Below are 19,967 nucleotides of genomic sequence, written 5' to 3'. Positions count from 1 at the left end.
AACAAACAGGTAGCAAAACTGAGATTTGATCTGGACAGTTGTAACCTAGTATTTAATTACTTAACCAGTTTTCTGTATTATGTAGGAAATAAAACTTCCTGAAACTTTTTGCAAAATCACCATGGCACAAGTTCCAATAGTTGACAAAAACAGAATGAAAAGTGTCTAGAGAATATTCCAAAAGTTCTAAAGAGGAGATTAGCCAATGATATCTAACTTTTTATTAACCCAATTAACTTGCAGAGTCAAGTAGAGTTGATCCAAGAATATAAGGATATTTCAGTTTTACAAAATCTATTAATCATTTTAAAGGAGTAAAATATTTAATCTTAATTGATGTTGAATATGCATTTGCTAGAAATAGAAACTCCTAAGTATAGAGGACTATTTCTTAAACATGATAAAAATGTTTATCACAAACTAACAGGCAGAATAATATTTAGTGGTAAAATACTACAGAAGTAAAGAGTCAGTAAAAGAAATTTCCCTGTATTTATTTAAGAGTGTTTTAGAAGAACTGGCAGTTTCTTAGTAGTATTAGAAAAGTGAATCAGTAATAAGAGGTATAAATAATGGCAATATTGTCTTAATTTGTATCTGATAGCATTGTAGACATGCAACATGTTAGGGAATATTATCTGAAAAACCTTAAATAAAAAGGTCATAAAATGATATGTTAAGAGGATATGTTTGTGTACATATGTGTGTATATATGTATGTATATAAACATGTAATATACTAACATAATTTAATACGGGTGTACTAAAAGCAATACCAATAGCTTTTAAAAAATGTATCAATAATGTTAGAAACATTAGTGGGGGAAAAAAACAAAACCATTACCCTATACACCCCAGGAATATTGAAAACTGTAATGTCCCACATAAAATTGTAAATAAGATTTGAGTAAGAATTGGAGAGGATTATCTTGTTTTTGACTAGAAAGCTTAATTTTAAAGAGAATATCATTTTATGAAGCAGTGATTTATTTTAATGTTTATCCAGAGAAGATAAACATGAAAATACCCAAGCAAGTTCTTAAAAAGAAGGAAAATTTGGCATATTACATTTTCTAAAAACCAAAATTATAGTAACTAAGACCATTTTGTATTGGCACAAGATACATAGATGAATTATGTGTGAATTACAATGGAAGTTCATAAATCAACTATAATACAGAAGACACTTAAAATCAAGGAGGTTATTTGAATAGTATTTATTGATTGTTGGTTGTATGCCAGATACTAGGTACTAAGGATACAATGTGGAGGGTAGGACTTGTATCCTCAGCACTTAGTAACTGACACACAACTATTCTACCTTCTAGTCGGGGGAGACAGACAAAATAAACAAGTTAATAAAATATGTCAAATGGTGACAAAGTGTAGGGAGATAGAAAATGATAGTTATTGTTGTATAGGGTAGACCTCTCCCATAAAATATCATTTGAGCAGAAATCTGAATGAAGTAAGAGAGCAGCAAGTTAGTAAAATTCTGAGGTATGAATGTACTTGGATTATGTTAAGAACATGTTAAGTCAGTCTGTGAACCATATAGGAGGAAAAAAGAAAGCTCAATCCATCTACTTAGTGGTTACTGTTATTAAAAAGGTAATGGTAACTCTAGAGATACACTGAAAAACAACCTTGTCACATGAAAAGAGCAGTTTTCTAGAAGATTCTGTTCGAGTTGATCTGAATCATGCTAAAATGCTGGTAGTTTGCCCTCAACTGGTTTTGTACCATCAGTAGTGCAAAGCTAGCATATTCAAAATGGCAAATAATGTCATAGTAATAATCTTTGACCATCCAGACCTCTGAAAGGCCTAGGGGACATTCAGGGGTCTTAGATCCCATTCTGAGAACTACTTCTATTTACCGATCTTACATATGAATTATTAATAAAAATATCTAACACGCATTAGACTAAAGTATTAGTACTTGTAAATGCTAGGTTTTTTAAAACCTAGGTGGTGGTCCTCTTTTGAATGTCATGATAAGTAGAGGGTTTTTTTCTTATCAACCATATGAAAAATATAAAGCTACCAAATGGTACTGACACAAAGTAGATAAATAAGTAGATCAGAATGGATCATCAGGGTAGACCTCAGATAATTGGGGAATTAGGGTTATCATGCATTTCAAGACATCATCAATAAATGATTCTGGAATTGCTGGTTGGCCATCAGGCACACATTTTGCTAATTTGCAGTTATTCATTGCTTACAGCAATGGATGTTTCCCAAGCAATGTTTATTTCTGCTAACTTTCCCTGCTTCGATATTTCTGTTCCATCCTCAATGCTGCTATCATTAGATATCTTCCCACAGCACATATAATGAAATAATTGAAACTCTATGTCATAATGAAACTGATTTTTATTGTAAAGTGGCTCATTTGATTTCGGACCTCTGAAGTGAAATTAATCTCCATTTTACAGAAGAGGAAACAGATTCATAAACAATTTGACAAGTATTATATGGACAGCATTCGGTTAAAGTTTGTTTCCAAAGTGTCTTCATTATACTTAGGCATACCACCTCTTAACACTGTATTGTGGCCCCAGTATAGGCTTTTATTTTTTTAGATTTTTTTTTTAGATTTATATTTTTTATTTATGCATGTAAGAACTGGGGTGTAGGCCAGAGGTGTGGGCGGCAGTGAGAGAATTCACCAGAGACAGAGTCGGGAGCAGAACAGGCAGATTTACTGAAATACACTGCTGAGGGAAGCAGTGGATAAGACAGGAAAGGTCTGCTGCACCATATGTGGGTTATCTCCCTGGCTGTGGATCAAACTCATGCCTCAGTGGCTTGAACTTATGCCATAGTGGCTGGTGATAGCTTGATTGCTTTGAGATGTAACCCCTGTGCCACTAGGGAGCCGCCCCCCCCCCCAGTATAGGCTTTTAGAGCAACTTCTCCGACCCCTAAATTCCAATGATAATTATTTTCTTAGTCTTTCTCCCAAATACTTAACCTCTGCTACTTCCATGCCTTTGCTTGGATACTTAATTTTGCCACTAACATACTTATTTTATTTCCTTTCTCATCTGTCTGTTTCTTTTTCCTGTAGTTGGAGCTAAAATTCTCACCCTTTCCTATCTTGAATATGTTCTTCTTGTATTTCTGCAGTTGAAAGTATTCTTCATTTCCTTTATCCCAATAATATTCTATTAAAATCAAAGCCAAAACAAGTAACAACAGTAGTCAACTGTACAATACAGATTTGTCCTTAAGATTTAATATAGGGGGCCTCCCTGGTGGCGCGGCGGTTGAGCGCTGGGCTGTGAAGCTGCCCGCAGCCTCTACAGCACCATTTCGATCCCTGGCCGCCGGGCGAGGGTCCCACATGGCGCGCAGACCTCTCCTGCCACCCGCTGCTCCCCTCAGCAGTGTACTGTGTCAGTCTGCCTGCTCTGCGATCTGCTCTGCTCTGACTCTGGTGAATTCTCTCGCCCTCCCATGCTTCTGACTGTACCCAGTGCTTGTATAAATAAATAAATCTTTAAAAAAAAATTAATAGGGTTCTTTAAAAAAAAAGATTTGATATAGGGGCCTCCCTGGCAGTGGCAGGGGGTAAGACGCAACCTATGAAACTCATCGCAGCCACTACAGCACAAGTTCTATCCGCCGCCAGGGCGGTGACTTCTCCTGACTCACCTGCTGCTCCCCTCAGCAGTGTATTTCAGTCGATCTGCCTGTTCTGTTCCCCACTGTCTCTAGTAAATCCTCTCACCCCCCCAAAAACTCTGCTCTGTACCCCGGTTCTTGAATGTATAAATAAATAAGTCTTTAAAAAAAAAAGATTTAATATACTCAAGTTAAGCATTGTTAACCATTTTTATCTATGTATTACCAAATCAGTTTTTAACAAATTACCATAACAAGGTTTTACTAGTACAAAAATAATGAGGGTTTTGATTTAGGTAAGCAGAGAGTAGTAAAGTGGTTAAAATTTCTAAATACCTTGAAATCAGTGGTCCTACTTAAATTGAAGAGCTTTTTGTGTTTCAAGAAGGTTACTCTTAGTTTCCTCCTATTGATTGAATTTAGTGGCAGAATTTACAGTTACCTTCCTGAGTGTAGGAAATCTTTTTTCTACTCTTTTGCAATCTTCCTTATATTCATGAGAAGAGGTAAAGAGGATACCTGTAAAATCAGAGAAAGACATATACTAAACTCATTCCTTAATTTATTGGCATATGTTCTTTTTTTTCTTTTTGTTAACAGTATTCTAACATTTTTGAGTGTTAACCTGTGTTTTAAGATTTCATCTTGCAAATATGAATTGAAATGCTTGTTGCATTAGAAGCATCTACTGAAAATAAATTGATTTTACAACAATTAAGTTTGTGTAATTAAAATATTCAGTGAAACTTCTGTTATATAAGGATGTCAACTTCTGTATATTTAAAAATAAGGTGATGTTCTGTATAGCAGTAATCAATATTATTTTTCTATGTAATTTATAGTGATGTACTCCTTTTTGTGTGTTGTTTAGCCGTATATGTGGGAGTCCATGTCCTGCAGTGTGGCCTGATGTAATCAAACTACCATATTTCAACACCATGAAACCAAAGAAGCAATATCGTCGAAAGTTACGAGAAGAATTTGTTTTGTAAGAAGGGGATGCTTACACATTCATGTTATATTGAAGTTTTTTCTTTTAAAGTTATTTCTTCTGAAATCTAAATGTCTTTCTGTCTTGTGTTGATACAGGGGAGAGTTGCCACAATTCTCTTGCTATTTAATTTTGAATTTCCCCTTGCTACATGAAAATTATCATTTCACCATTGTTATGGAAATGGTGAATTGGTGTTATGTGTTTGATTTCACACTTACATATCTGAAAGGACTCAATACCATTTTAAATTTTAATGTAGCAGCTTTCAGATTAGTTGAGCTTAGGTTTTTATTTTGCTTGTAGCAAACTATTTTTTTAGGTCTTAATTTATGTTACCACAGCAAACTGCCCATAAAATAGACTGTTGTTTGCCAGATTTCAAATAATGTAGAATAGGTACAAAATTATATAGAAAATATGTTTCACATTGTTTAAATTTATTGGAATAAAATATTGGAAATAAGTTCCTAAAGAAACACAAAACTTATGTCAAAGAACATGTATGACTTTGTAATCCTCTCATGTCAGTATTCCTGCAGCTGCACTAGACTTATTTGATTACATGCTCGCCTTGGATCCTAGTAAGCGCTGCACTGCAGAACAGGCTCTTCAGTGTGAGTTCCTACGAGATGTGGAACCCTCAAAAATGCCTCCACCAGAGTAAGTAACTCTTTATTTTATTCGATCCCATATATGAAGAATCTGGATAATTTTAATGACATCTGTAATAATCATTAACTAGTCCATGATTTAGTTAAAAGAAGTAGATAAATTAAAAAAATGAATAGCAATAATACATATAATTTGCACATCTAGAATGTAGAATCTTGCTTAATATTCAGCTGATAGGACTAGCAAAAGCAGCCTTCCTTACTTAATTTTATTAATATTTTTTAAATCTAAGAAAATATTGCTGCTGCTATTATTCTAGTACTACTTCTACCAGTATTATTGCTTATGCTACTAACAGTTGCTTTAGCTAAAATTTTGAGTGTTGTGTGAAACATTTTTTGTTAATCTTTATACGGTGGGTATTTATGTGATCATCATTTTATAGAGAAGGAAGCAGGCTTAGAGAGGTTAAGAAACTTGCCCAAGAATACAACTCTAATAAAGGGTGGAGCCAGCTCTCAAATTCAGATTAGACCAGTAAGAAAGAGAAGTTCTGAAATGCTCCTTGGCATACTGTAATAAAAAATCCTTATCACTGAATAAAAGTATCAGAATATTATATAGAGTGGGTTTGTTTGATGGGGTGAAATTGCATGGAGTTTGGAGATCAGAATACCTGGATTCTTAAACCTTCACTCCCTTCTGACTCCTGTAATCATTCTCTAGGATTGATTTGGGAAAAGGGACAGAGCCAAGAAGTACATTTGTTTCTCCTTCTTGTAGGAGCTAGAAACTTTCCAGGATTTTTTCAGTAATTTAAAAAATAATGAGCATTGTAAAAGCAGACCTATTCCAATAATAATGTTTCCATGTTAATAAGCATATATGAATGAACAACACATGGGCTTTGGGAATCAAATCCTGGCTCTTCCACTTATCTAACTAGACTGGGCTTAAACATTTCTGGAGAATATTGGATATTAAGTTTTTATTGAACTGTATTTGAATAGCCTTTGTGAGATGATGTGAAAGGCAGAAAGAACCTAACTGACATGCAAAGAAACCTGAATCATTCACTGTTGAGTTAACTTAACTCTTCCATGTTTTGTTTTGTTTTTGCGTATCAGTATATGTCAATAGTCTTGAAATTTTGGCTGTAGTACCCTTCAAAAATTTTTAAAAACATTTTGATTTGGAAAGATTTCACTCTACAGGATGAATAGTATAATAAGTTTTCATATATACTTCATCAAGAATCAACAGTTATTAATATTTAGCTACATTTGCTTTATCACTTCGTATAAATTTTTTGTCTTGAACAATTTGAGTATTTTGTAGAAATGACACTTCGATTATAAATAATTCGCTTGTATTATAAGAACTAGGACGTTAGTCTCTATAACTATAGTACCACTATAAAGCATGAGAAATTTAACATTGTAATAGCTAATAATCCATATTCAGATTTCTTCAGTTGGTCCAGTAATTTCTGATACATACTTTTTTAAATGAAGCTCACACATTTCATTCAGTTGTCATGTCTCTTTTATCATTCTTTTGGGAGGACTTCTGATATATTTGAAGAATCCAAATTAGCTGTTTTGTAAAATTCTACCTTCTGAATTTGATTGCTTCTTTGCAGTAAGAATTAGATTAACATTCTTTTTTTGGGCAAGAATACTACATAAGTTATAGTGTACTTCCAGCTGTATCACAGCAAGACGAATATGTCATTTTCTTTCCATTATTGGCAATAATAAGTTGATAGTCTCTCATTTAAAATGGTCCATGTGAAAGTATTCTAGTTATTCTAGTAAAGCTGTTGTGTTGTTGGAAATGTCATGATGTATTTTTTCTGTTTTTCAAGCAAAAATACATCATCACTTTTCTGACAACCCATTATCAAGCCACTCTTTCAGTTGATATCTAAACTTTTTTAAGTCAAGGATGCAGATAGTTATAAAAGATGCAATTTTCAGTGTATCATAAATGTTGATATTTTTAAATGGAGCAGTTATATCACTCTTGTAAATATGTCTACTAGAATAAAAATACCTTAGCATTTTGATATTCCCTCAGTCTTTACTTAGAAGACGTATAAACAAACTCTTAAACAACTGGAATTGTTCTCTTTCATCTGGAACTTACATTGTTTCAGTAGGATTTTATTGTAACATGCATTTATGCTTAAAAGTATTTTATTCATTACTGTGTTGAATTTTTTGAAAACAAACACATTATATAAATAGAAACTTAGTTTAAAAAAAAAAGTCCTCTCACTGCAAAGCTCTTTTTTCTAGATTAGTTTATCATTGCACACATTAGTAGTAAATAATTCAATTTAAAAAGAGATCTGGGAAGTTTTGTTGAAAATACAACTAAAGAAAAAAATGTATAAGACTTGAGTTTTTTCCCTTAATTTTGCATATCTGCTGGTTAGTATCACCTATTCCATAGTGAGAAATAGTTCCACATGAATTATAATTTAATTTTATAAGTATTCTTGTAAATAAGCACTTCAGTAATGTCATCAGTTATTTTAATCACCTCTTAAATGTCAACTTGAGATTCCTTCTCTTTAATTTTTTTGACAGTGAAAAATTAGAAACACCATCGCTTATCAAAAGATTTCTTATTTGGCCATTTAGTCACTTAACTTTAATCAGAACTTAACCATTTTTCCATTAAATATAAAGATGTTTTGAGTGGTTCATGAAACACATTTTGTCGAGCATTTTATAAGCTAATAAGTTGTAGCTTATTGAATGTGTTACTAAAGCAGAAATTAGAATGGTATTGATACAATATTTAAGTAAAAAGTTAAATAACAATGTCTGATTTTGTAATTGAAATTATAAATTATATGGGAAGGACTGTGTATATGTATTCATATCTTGTTATCAGGTTTTTAGGAAAATCAAATGAAGAGTAGGTATAAAAATATTAAAATAACTCCATTAATTGTATTACATACTCAGTGTAAATTTTCTGGTTTATTTAATCAAAAAAAATTGTATTGCTAGCAAGTAAATTTGATTGGCAGCTGGTTTATAATTTTGTTTTTTTTCTAAACAGCAAATAAAAAACATTAGGAAATAGGATAAACTAGGATCAACTTTAATTGGGACAGTCATGATATTTGATAAAAATATTTTTTGACTACCTTATTAAATTTTGATAAATGATATCAACCATAATTATAGTACCTACTATTTGAGAAGTACTGTCCAGTCATGGACAGTTAACATGTTAACAAATATTATCTCCATCAGTAAGATAGATTGTACTGTTTTAATCCCATTTTTAAAGATAAGGAAACTGAGGCACTGAGGTCAAATTACTTGCCCAATGAGATAGAATAAGTGGCTGAGCCAGTATTTGAACCTTCAGAGAAGCACATAAAAACTTGATCATCCTAGAAAACATTTCTGCTACATCTAAGAGACTTAACTGTTTGTTGGGTAATGTTTATCTTTTCTAGAAATGACTATTGAGATCATTTGTTCATCTGTGAAGAGTCTCTTACCTTTAAATTATGGAAGGGAACAAAAGCCCTCTTTAAAGTGGACTTCTTCATTTTATTCTTATGGGACTCTCTCACAAGAGTAATGCATTGTCTGAACATTAGGATGGAAGAGGCAAAATCATTCTAGCTAACCCCACTCTGCAGTAGCAGTCTATCTGATTTCAGAATATCCCAACAAAGGCAAAGGCTGCACATCATAGAATACAAACACACAGAGAAAAAGGAAAGTCTTTGGCGGGTTTATAATGCCTGAAAGCTTCCCAATATCAATATTTCAAATTGTCCCTTTGTTTGTTACTCCAGGAGGTTTTTACACGCTGAGGCAATGCACCATAGTAAGATGGCTGAGAGGTATGCCTTTGTTTTGTTTTTGGACCTCAGGTGCATAGACTTGATTTAATCATAATCCTTGTGTCACTCATCATTGGTCCATGCATGGCTCTTTTTTTCTTTAGTTACTTAATTTAGTTTTTTTTAAATAATGTGAATAAGCAGCCATGAATCTACCAGATAAAAGTTAGAACCTTGAAAATAACCTTTTAATCATATCATACCCTCTACCCCTGTACCCACGACCTGTCTCCTTACCTTCCTCCACCTGAGGTAACCATCATCCCTGTTTTCTTTTGTATATACTTTTTGTTGCCATCTATATGTATTCATTAAAAGTTAAATTTTTAAAATTTTAGTTGCTTTTATTTTATAAAAGGGTGTCATGCTGTTTGTAATCTTTTGGAAATGAGCTTTTTAATACTTAATATTATATTGCTAAGACTTGACCATATTGCATATGCCTTTATTTTATAACATGAGAATAAGGGTAAATGTGAAAGAAAAGGTGTAGAAGGATTGCTGAATGTGCAGGTCATTCTTAAAGATTAAGGACACAGGGATATGGCATTCTTTTAAAACAATTCCAGGTGTATTCCCTGGTATCCCTAGTGGTAAACATCCAGGTTAAAGACTGTAGATATATCACCAGGTTGGGGCTGCTTAAGGGAATTTGTAGATATTCTGGGCAAGTTTATTAACCTTTTCAAGCCTCAATTTTCTTATCTTTAAAATAGATATAATAGTAACTTCCCATTGGATTTTTTGTTAGGGTAAAAAGAAAGCATTTATAATAGTTATATCTTTCTTTAATCAAAAATTACTCTGCAATATTGTCAGTTTCATGAAATTAAAGTTGAATTGTTTCAGAATGGTGGGTAATTTTGATAGTTGCTAGATTTTCAGAACTTTGTGTTAATGAGTAATGAACCTGGATTACCTATTTTTGAAACTCCTCTGTAGCGTTAGTTTAATTCTACCACATTTGATTTTAGAAACAAGAGGATATTCAGAAATAAAAGGCTTTTACCAGGAAGCTTTTCACAAGTGTTATATCCTAGCTTTTACTACATTTTAATTCTGTGACTAGTTTCTGCAAATAGCTTTCTTTTTTTTTTTTTTTTGCCTTTTTTTTTATGTCCTGTTCAATGTATGATGTACTGTGATAAGAACTGACTTTAAAAAATGGCACCAAGGTTAATAGTAACCTACCTTTTATAAACACATATTTTTCATAGTTCTAATGATTATTCTTTGATTATTCAGATGACACGGAAAAAATTCATCTATAAAAGGTGAAGCCCTCAAGAATGTGGGCATCAAGGATGATTTTTTATTGGAGGAGTTTACAAAACCTATGTATTAAGTATTCAAGAACAAATTGCTGGGGCGTATGGGTGACAGCTTGGTGAATATAGTATCTATTAGCCTTTTTTGTGGTTAAGAAATGCCATTCAAACTGTTTAATACTTTTCCCCCCCAGCCTTCCTTTATGGCAAGATTGTCATGAGTTATGGAGTAAAAAGCGAAGAAGACAGAAGCAGATGGGCATGACTGATGATGGTTCCACAATTAAAGCCCCCAGAAAGGACTTGTCTCTGGGCTTAGATGACAGCAGAACCAACACACCTCAGGGTGCGCTGCCATCTTCACAACTGAAATCTCAGGGCAACTCGAATGTAGCTCCTGGTTAGTAATGCTTCCATGTCTTGATCTCCTTCACATTTTGTAACTAGTGTTGGTATTCTAGTGTTAAAACAACTTGTGGCTAAAAGTTGATCACTAAGGTTTATTTACTGAGCTTGATTATCTCTTCTTTATTTGCTTGTGCCAGAGCAGACATTTCACTGATACTGGCACAGTTTTAAGCAGTCTCAAGCTAAGATTAACTTGGGAAAAGGGCACAATATTACATTTGATTAGTGATTGGTCCTGTTGCTGAGTTTCCTTTAACTCCCTAGTATAGGACTCAGTAGATCTTTTACTGAGGCTTTCCTCAGTGAGATGGCATCCAGTGTCTGTACTCTCATAGAGTAAGAAGAAAAATAGAAAAGACAGCCAAAAATCATAATTGGAATTATTTCATACTTTTTGTAAAGGCCTCAGATCACTCTTAATATACTTGCCATTGTATTATAGAATCTCAAAGTTTAAGATTTCATACTGTGCCAAAAATGACTTGAAGTGTGATAAAGAACAGTATTTTGGGAAAACTTTAATTTCTTCCTCAGACTCTGTTATAAGAGTAAACTTCGATATGATGAACCAGCTCTAATGCTGTCGGAAGTGTGGTTAAACTCAATCTTTTATTTAGTTGAAAGCTTTTGAAAAATTGAATTCACGTCCTCATTTTGCCTCAACAATCCAGAAACTATTCACTTTTAGTTTAGCTTTTTTATGATGACAAAGGGTAAGATATGAAGTAAATAAATATGGGTGTATGTATGGAGGTGGTAGTTTACAAAACATGAAAAAATAGCTTAGCACTCGAGTGATGGGTATATATTAACTGATCAGTATTTGATTAAAACACATTTGTGGATGTGATTGCACTTTTAGTGACTGAGTATAAATAGAGTAGATTAGCTAAGAAGGCTTGATAAATATTACCATTAATGCTTCCCTATGTTTTCAACAGTTTAATGTTTGATCTTGGACAGACTACATTAAGATGCTGCATTGTTACTTTAAAATCCAAAAGCAAGTGTTATTTCTTGTTCAGAGGTATTCTTCAGAGTGTGAGATAGTACATTCCCCTTACATGAAAATGTTTGACACAATGAAGGTTATATCAAGTTCAATATTTGGCACATGAAAAACAATGTAAAATTTGAGAAAAGGCAAAAGTGAAGCACTAGGAAAGTTTCTTAATTTGTATTTATGTTGTATACCATTTAGTACTGAAAAAGTTGTTGAAGTGGCGGTAACAGAAAGTTTGGATTCTGGTCAGTTGTCACAGGCAACAACTGTGTCATATTCCTTAGTAAGACGATCAGATCTGTAATTCTACTCTTCACGGAACTGATGTCCTTATTCCTTTAGCCAACTGGTGCAATAGTTTTTACTGGTTAAAAAAAATAGTAATTACCCTTTTGGGTTCATTTTGTTATTCATAGTTCTAACATTTAATAACCCTTTTAATGGTAGAGAGTTTAATTTTATTTTTTGTTTTCCTTTTTTTTTAACTGTTGCTGTTAAGAATTTGTTTTGGGCCTCCACGGTGGCGCAGCGGTTGAGTGCTGGGCTGCGAAGCTGCCCACAGCCTCTGCAGCGCCAGTTTGATCCCCGGCCGCCAGCGAGGGTCCCACATGGCGCGCAGACCTCTCCTGCCGCCTGCTGCTCCCCTCAGCAGTGTATTTCGTCAGTCTGCCTGTTCTGTTCACCGCTCTGGCTCTGGTGAATTCTCTCACCCTCCCGTGCTTCTGACTGTACCCAGTGCTTGTATAAATAAATCTTATTTAAAAAAAGGATTTGGAAAAAAAATCGAAAAAAAGAATTTGTTTTTTTGAAATAGGAATGAATCCTCTTTGCTCTATTTTCTTCATCACCAGTAAGTGTCTTGAAATAAGAAAATGTCCCTTCTGTAGAGGAGACATCATAGTTAAAGAGTACTCCGAGGGCCTCCCCGGTGGCGCAGCGGTTGAGCGCTGGGTTTCGAAGCTGCCCGCGGCCTCTGCGGCGCCGGTTCAATCCCCGGCTGCTCCCCGGCCACCAGAGGAGGATCCCACGTGGCGCGCAGACCTCTCCTGCCGCCCCGCTACTCCCCTCAGCAGTGTACTTCGGTCCTTCTGCCTGCTCTGCTCCCTGCTCTGGCTCTGGTGAATTCTCTCACCCTTCCACGCTTCTGACTGTACCCAGTGCATGTATAAACAAACAAACAAACAAATAAAATAAATAAATAAATAAAACATGCCTCTATTAAAAAAAAAAAAAAGAGTACTCCGAACTCCAATTGATACTCCCTTTGATAACAGAGAAAGGAAGGGGAAAAGGAGAAAAACTGGCTCTTGGGGTATAGCAAACAAGCTTGATTTCCTTCTTAATGCCTGCAGAATAGTAAAATGTATCTCAAAGTATATAGAGGAACTATAAAAAGCATTAGAAATCAGTTTTTGAGCTTCTTGGAGTTTTTCTTCTACTAATCTGTCATCTGTGGTTATGGAAATTGTTTATCAGTACCTGTATTATTACTTAACATGTAGTCTTATGTGCTTTTGAGTCTTTTTATATATGACTCAGATAAGCTTGCACAAGAATTTGTGCAAACTCTTGTAAGTCTAAACTGAAAATTGGGAAAAGTAGAACAACTGAATCTGTTTTACTGGTCATAAGTTGATATTATCCTATATGCATGTTAATAAGAAGCATGCTTTTGTAGGAGTTCCTAACTTACTGAAAGGGACTTATAAAGCACTTTGAATAAAATATATCAAGAGTCTGCAATATGCAAGTTTGAGTTTACTGCAAAGAATAATTAGATTCTTTGATAATTAATGTTATTTTAGGTAAGCAGAACAGTGAGTAGTAAAAACTCAGACTCTGGAATCAGAATATTAGCTTCAAATCTCAGTTCTGCCATTTATAGAGTCCCTGACCTTGGGCAAGTTATTTAGTTAAAAAAAAGAAAAGAAATTAATAGACTATGCCTCAGATGGTTCTTCTAAGGAATAAAGGATATAAAATGCTTAGAAAGTGTCATCATGCATTTCCCACTGGCAGGTGTACTTCTTGGTACTAGAGGTAGTATGGGGTACTAGTGGTAGTCTTATTTTCATTTTGAAGTATTTGTCCCCCAAAATAATTTACTCAAGATTAACTGTAAGTTTTTTTTGTATTAATGTACTTTGTATTAAGATATGGTTCCATCTTAAATTGTACATGAAATAGAACTAGACTGATGTTAAACTAGACTTTTCACAATATTTCTTAAACACTGTCCCACAAATGTCCCAGTACAGAGCCATTATGGGAGGTGGGGAGGAGTGGGAGGAGGGTGCTGAAATTGCAGCAATTCTAATTAACACAAATTTTGTCTTTAGTAAAAACAGGCCCTGGACAACAGTTAAACCACAGTGAATTGGCAATTCTACTAAACCTACTACAATCTAAAACCAGTGTTAATATGGCTGATTTTGTCCAAGTGTTGAACATTAAGGTAAACTCTGAGACTCAACAGCAGCTAAATAAAATAAACCTTCCTGCTGGAATTTTGGCAACAGGTGAAAAACAGACAGATCCATCAACACCACAGCAGGAGTCTTCGAAACCATTGGGAGGAATTCAGTCTTCTCAGAGTGTCCAGCCTAAGGTGGAGACTGATGCTGCCCAAGCGGCTGTGCAGAGTGCATTTGCAGTTCTGTTGACTCAGTTAATAAAGGCACAACAGTCAAAGCAGAAAGATGTGCTACTGGAAGAGAGGGAAAATGGGTCGGGACATGAAGCATCATTACAACTCAGGCCACCTCCAGAACCGAGCACTCCGGTATCGGGTGAGTGTGCAGATGGCAGATCACTAACTGCATTCACAGTTTTCTTGCTGATAATGATTATCTATAATGTGTATTGTTCAATGACATTGTTAGATGTCCTGAATATCAGATCACTCATTATAGGCTGGCTCTCAGTCTTTATACTCCTATGAATTGAATTGATTCTTTAATAATTTATCCATGTGTAATAGCTCATTTTGAATGCCATAGATTTTGTCAGGTAAAATCCATAGTTAAGAAATGATCTTTTGTTCTACCTATAGCAGGATGAGTGACCAAGGCAGAAACTCAATATAGTAGTTTTATTCTTCAAGCAGTAAATAAATGTGAAATCAAATACAATAAAATGTTTCAGTTACTAAGTCTTAAGTGGTAGCAGTCAATAGTAGTATTTAGCTACCTTTTCCTTTTTCACTTAAATTTTTTTCTTATTTCTTTTTTACCAGAGGTGAAACTGCTAGGGATCTTTAGGGTCACCCAAGGAAACAGCTATTTTGAACATTCAGTTTTCCATGGAACTTTTAACTTTTCTTCTGTTTTGTTTTACTTAGGGCAAGAAGACCTCATCCAGCACCCAGATATGAGGATATTGGAGCTCACACCAGAACCAGAACGGCCTCGTATTCTGCCTCCTGATCAACGACCTCCTGAACCACCTGAACCACCACCAGTCACTGAAGAAGATCTGGATTATCGGACAGAAAACCAGCACGTTCCCACTACTAGTTCTTCATTAACTGACCCTCATGCTGGGGTGAAAGCCGCCCTGTTACAACTACTTGCTCAGCATCAGCCCCAAGATGATCCCAAAAGAGAAGGCGGTATTGATTACCAAGCAGGAGACACTTATGTACCCACTTCAGACTATAAGGACAATTTTGGATCTTCTTCTTTCTCTTCTGCTCCTTATGTTAGCAATGATGGTCTAGGAGGTAGCTCTGCTGCAACATTGGAACGACGTAGCTTCATTGGAAACTCAGATATTCAGCCTTTGGATAACTACAGTACTTCTTCATCTCATTCTGGTGGTCCACCTCAGCCTTCTGCCTTTTCTGAGTCATTTCCCAATTCAGTAGCTGCATATGGAGACATTTACCTCAATACTGGTCCTATGTTGTTTAGTGGAGACAAGGACCATAGGTTTGAATATAGCCATGGCCCCATTGCAGTCTTGGCAAATAGCAGTGACCCTTCCACAGGGCCAGAGAGTACTCATCCTTTGCCAGCAAAGATGCACAACTATAACTATGGTGGTAACTTACAGGAAAACCCTGGTGGCCCTGGCCTCATGCATGGACAGACCTGGACTTCTCCTGCCCAAGGACCTGGATATTCACAAGGATACAGGGGACACATTAGCACATCAACTGGCAGAGGTCGAGGCAGAGGGTTACCATATTGAGTATCTGTTTTTCCTCAGGCACATCATTTTTATCTGGAAAGACTTTTCTAGCTGCAGTTTAAAGCAGCAATCCAAGAGACTTGAATAATATTAATTCAACAACAGCTTTATTTTTATGTGGAAAAGGGTCTTGCATACAATAGTTTAAAAAAAAGACAAAAAAAAAAACCTTTGCTTAAATTCATGCTGTTCTAAAAACTAGATCTATTGATTGTACATCTTCACAAATTCTAGTTAACAATTTTATTTTGTATTCTCGCAGTTTTAAGTGGATGCTAATCTTAGGGACATAAGTCTTATGGCCCTCTTGCAGATCTTCTGAACTATGCACATTTGTGCTTTTTTTGTAAGTTTGGACCAACTTTTATGTAACAGCCAACCAACCCCTCCCTCACCCTTCCAGTTTTACAACAATCAGAAAGGGCACTGATTTATTTGGTATTTTTCTTTTTACAAAGCTACCTTTAGTCAAAGGTCACTGTCAGTCTTTGCACCTGCTTTCAGTGTTATTGTGAAAGGTGTACTTTGTGCTCATTTCAGAAAATAAAACACAACCTTTCTCTTGATGCAACAGTTTTATAAAAAAAAATGGTCAACGTTATTTTTGTTTTATTTTGCAGATTATCATAGCCTAGCAAAGCGCATTCAAACGAAATATGGGTTTTATATGAAAAAAAATATGGGTGGGTTGGGGAGGGTTGTAAGTAAGTGCCTTAACAGGTAAGCTTAAGGTCTGAAAAAGTAGTTAACCTTTACACCTATTTGTCTTCTAAAGGGAATCAATGTATTGTATTGAAGAGACAGGAAGCTCTCAAGTGTTTAGGGACTGCCAGTTCAGTTCCTGTCAGATCCATTCCCTCTGCCTATCACACTTGCTCCTCTCCTGCCTGTCTTTGGGCCGTGTTAGCTTCTACTATCACCTTCACTTGATAGGGGAGTGAGAGCAAAGAAGGGGAGTAAAACTGCAATCAGTACCTTTTGTTACTTCCGAGAAGTTCTAAAAAGTTTTGACATTTTAAATGGTTGAAAGTAATAGCTAAATGAGAATTTTAGAATACTGTTCTTTCCGGCTACCTTATTGTCCCTGTTTCCTTTTGCCTTGGGTAATTGGAGGGCAGTAGGACAGAGGCAGGAGTTAATAACAGAATTCACATAACTTTAATAAAGTTCATGGAGGGAGGGGTGACAAGCACCATATTTTAAGTTATGCAGTTGCCATTTTAAGAACAAAATCAACTGTTTACTTGTTAACTAGAAACCTTGTCTAGACCAAATTTATGGAAGCAAAAAAGAAGTAGTGAGAGAAATCTGTTATCGTCCCTCCTCTCACCTGTGAAGTTTATTATGACTTCTACCAGACTTTGAAGAACTTTATTTTAATTTTTTTATTAAAAGCAGCAAAGATGATGGACTAACCGTTATTTAAATTGTAATGCTGTCAAGTCTAACTTTTGTACACACACATACAGTTGTAATAATTCTAGAAAGGAACCAAAGGTGCCAATTAACCATTTTGTTTAACTGTTCTTCTGGTAATTTAATTTTTGATTGGAATCTTAAATTTAGAACAACTATTACAGACTGGAAATTGTTCCAGTTCTGAAGTCAGTCTTTTAACCCTGTGCCCTCTATCTGACTTGAACTTTCATTTCAAAACCGCATATGGAAAGCATTATAGCTTGATGACAGGAAAAATATTTTAAAGTGGATAGTTTACCATTTCACTGCTATAAAATAGTTGATGTCAGTTGAACATTTTATTTTTTGATGGCATTTTTTGTTTGAGAGAAAAATGAATGGAAGAAAAATTATTTTGCTTTTATTTGAATATTGAGTACTAACAACTTATAAAATTACATTGCAAGAAGTGGAGAAATATTTTGAAATTTAGCAAAATAGTTACAGTATTCACGTATCTGAAAAATTTTAATATGGTGAGTCTTAGAGCTTTAGACTTTCCTATAAGTGACAGTATCTAAGTTATTCTTAATAGTCACACTTGATAACTCTGCTGACCATAAGCAGCTAACCTAAAATTGAAAATATTTATGTGACATGAATAGCCTGTGTTTTAAAAATTAAATATTTTATATAAAATTGAACTGTGTTTGGTTAGTTTTTCTAATTAAACATTTAAGCTACATACTTATGTTGGGAGAGTGGCTGGGAATACAGAATAATTGTTTGAAATCGAAAATTTGAACCACAACCTCTAGTATCCTAAAACAGCTAATTATGTGTGAGATATGCTGATGTTTTATGCACTGCTTGGAAAAAATGTTGCCTGTCAAACCACAAAAGAAACCTAAGATGTGGCAAAAGAAACTCTCCAAATTCAGCGATATGATTATATAAAAGAAAGTCTTAAAAATACAGGAGTAAAAATATTAATACATTCTTCAATACCATTTAATAATTTAGTGAATTTGGTTAATACAAAGAGCAAGGTTGGAAAATTACAATAATCACTGAGTATTCTTGAGTGAAACTTGAAGAACATAAAGTATTGCTTAAGATTTTGGGGAAGAGATGGGTAAATCAGATTGCAAATAAGACTTCAGAAAAGGTTGAGCTACTGAAAGAAGAAAATATCTCCTATGTGAAAATTTCCTTACATATTTTCTGACACAGCAAGTTTTTCTGCATGCAACTCAGTATGTTTCCCAAGTCTTAATTATATGTTGGAGAGTTGCCGACAACCATGAAATTTTAAAATGTTCATTTTAAAGGGTTTATTGATTAAAAATCTATGAAGTATAAATTAAGATGTCTTAGCTGTGATTCAGAGCTTCATTCTGTCAGTAAATATATGTTCAGTAATACCTAGTGCTAGTTGCTATTCTAGTACTTGGGATATTTCAGTATGAAAGGCATTAAATCATGTTTCTGGTGGGCTGAAAATGAGTAAGTTGATTTTAAAAAGTCTGGAGAGGCTAGCGGTATTTCTACTCTCACCTGTATGTATCTAAGTTACACTTAATAAGAAGTGAAACTGAGTGTCTTTGTAAAATTTTAAAGGCAATTTGGAGAAATCAAATTCTGGAAAGAAATAGAACTGGAAACTCAATATTGAAAATGAATATTCACTAGCTTCTGGATAGTGTACAGTAGTCCAATTTGCAGGCTCTGTCAAGATTTCTTGAGAAAGATGTAATAGGTTAAATGCTTCTCAATCCTGTTGGTATTTCTGAATTAAACTGTATTTGCTATGAGCATAACAAAATTTAATGATTTTCACCTTAAAGTCTTGTAAAAATTATTTTAAAGGCCTGAATAGGATGTCCCAGCAATCAAATCATCTGTTCCATCTCAGTTTACAGCCAAGCAAAGTGAGACTTAGATGGATTGCCAGTGCATGTTCTTCCAGTCATATCTAAATTGTGCAACAAATACTTCACTTTTTCAGAAGAGAAAATTGTTAAAATGCTTACCAATGTTACAGCAAATTGAAATAGATTTAGAAAATTGAACAACTAATTTAACACAGTTGGCTTTTAAAAGTCAACAGAAAAAGCAATTCAGAAAAAAAGAAATTTTTTAAAAATGTATTGAATTAGAAGCTGTTTTAAATATGGATAGTGTTTAAAAGGGTTCCTCTTTTTAAAAATAAAATAGCTATATAACTGTTAGATAATAAACCTGACTCATTAAAATGTGTTAATTTTCAGAAGAAAGTGTCAGCAGGCCTGTAGAAATTGCTGTAAAATCCTTTCAGGATTTTATAAATTTAGGTGGTTTTATAAGGGGCTTGTCATTTGCCAAGGGCCTCCCCATATAATTTATTAAACTGTTTCCAGTTTAATTGTTTAAAAGCTATTAATAACTAGTAAGCTATCAAAGGATCCAGTAGAAGATAGGGACAACAAAATTTTGATCATAATGGAAATAACTTGCCCTTTGAATAATGTGGTCTAACACGTTTTGTGGGTCTTACTCCTTTCACCATAACAAATGTCCCACTTAAAAGGAATTTTGTAGTTCTA

General features: G+C 34.5%; 1 protein-coding gene across 2 annotated transcripts in view; it reads left to right on the top strand.

Moving 5' to 3' along the window:
- CDK13 (cyclin dependent kinase 13) overlaps positions 1-16,124 on the top strand; it is a gene marked incomplete at its 5' end in the record, with an annotated part of 70,761 nt that extends 54,637 nt beyond the window's left edge. Inside the window, 5 exons of one of the 2 annotated variants that reach the window (XM_084230337.1) lie at positions 4,503-4,619; positions 5,154-5,285; positions 10,577-10,782; positions 14,313-14,582; positions 15,134-16,124. In XM_084230337.1, the coding sequence (XP_084086463.1) occupies positions 4,503-4,619; positions 5,154-5,285; positions 10,577-10,782; positions 14,313-14,582; positions 15,134-15,984 (1,576 nt within the window). In that variant the 3' untranslated portion in view covers positions 15,985-16,124. Of the gene's footprint in view, positions 1-4,502; positions 4,620-5,153; positions 5,286-10,576; positions 10,783-14,132; positions 14,583-15,133 lie in introns of both variants that reach the window. The other variant, XM_084230336.1, reaches the window with a different exon arrangement.
- Positions 16,125-19,967: the final 3,843 nt, after the last annotated feature.

The sequence above is a fragment of the Talpa europaea genome (assembly GCF_964194135.1).
Source record: "Talpa europaea genome assembly, chromosome: 3".
Taxonomy (NCBI): Eukaryota; Metazoa; Chordata; class Mammalia; order Eulipotyphla; family Talpidae; genus Talpa; species Talpa europaea.
This window is presented reverse-complemented; position numbering and strand designations above follow the sequence as displayed.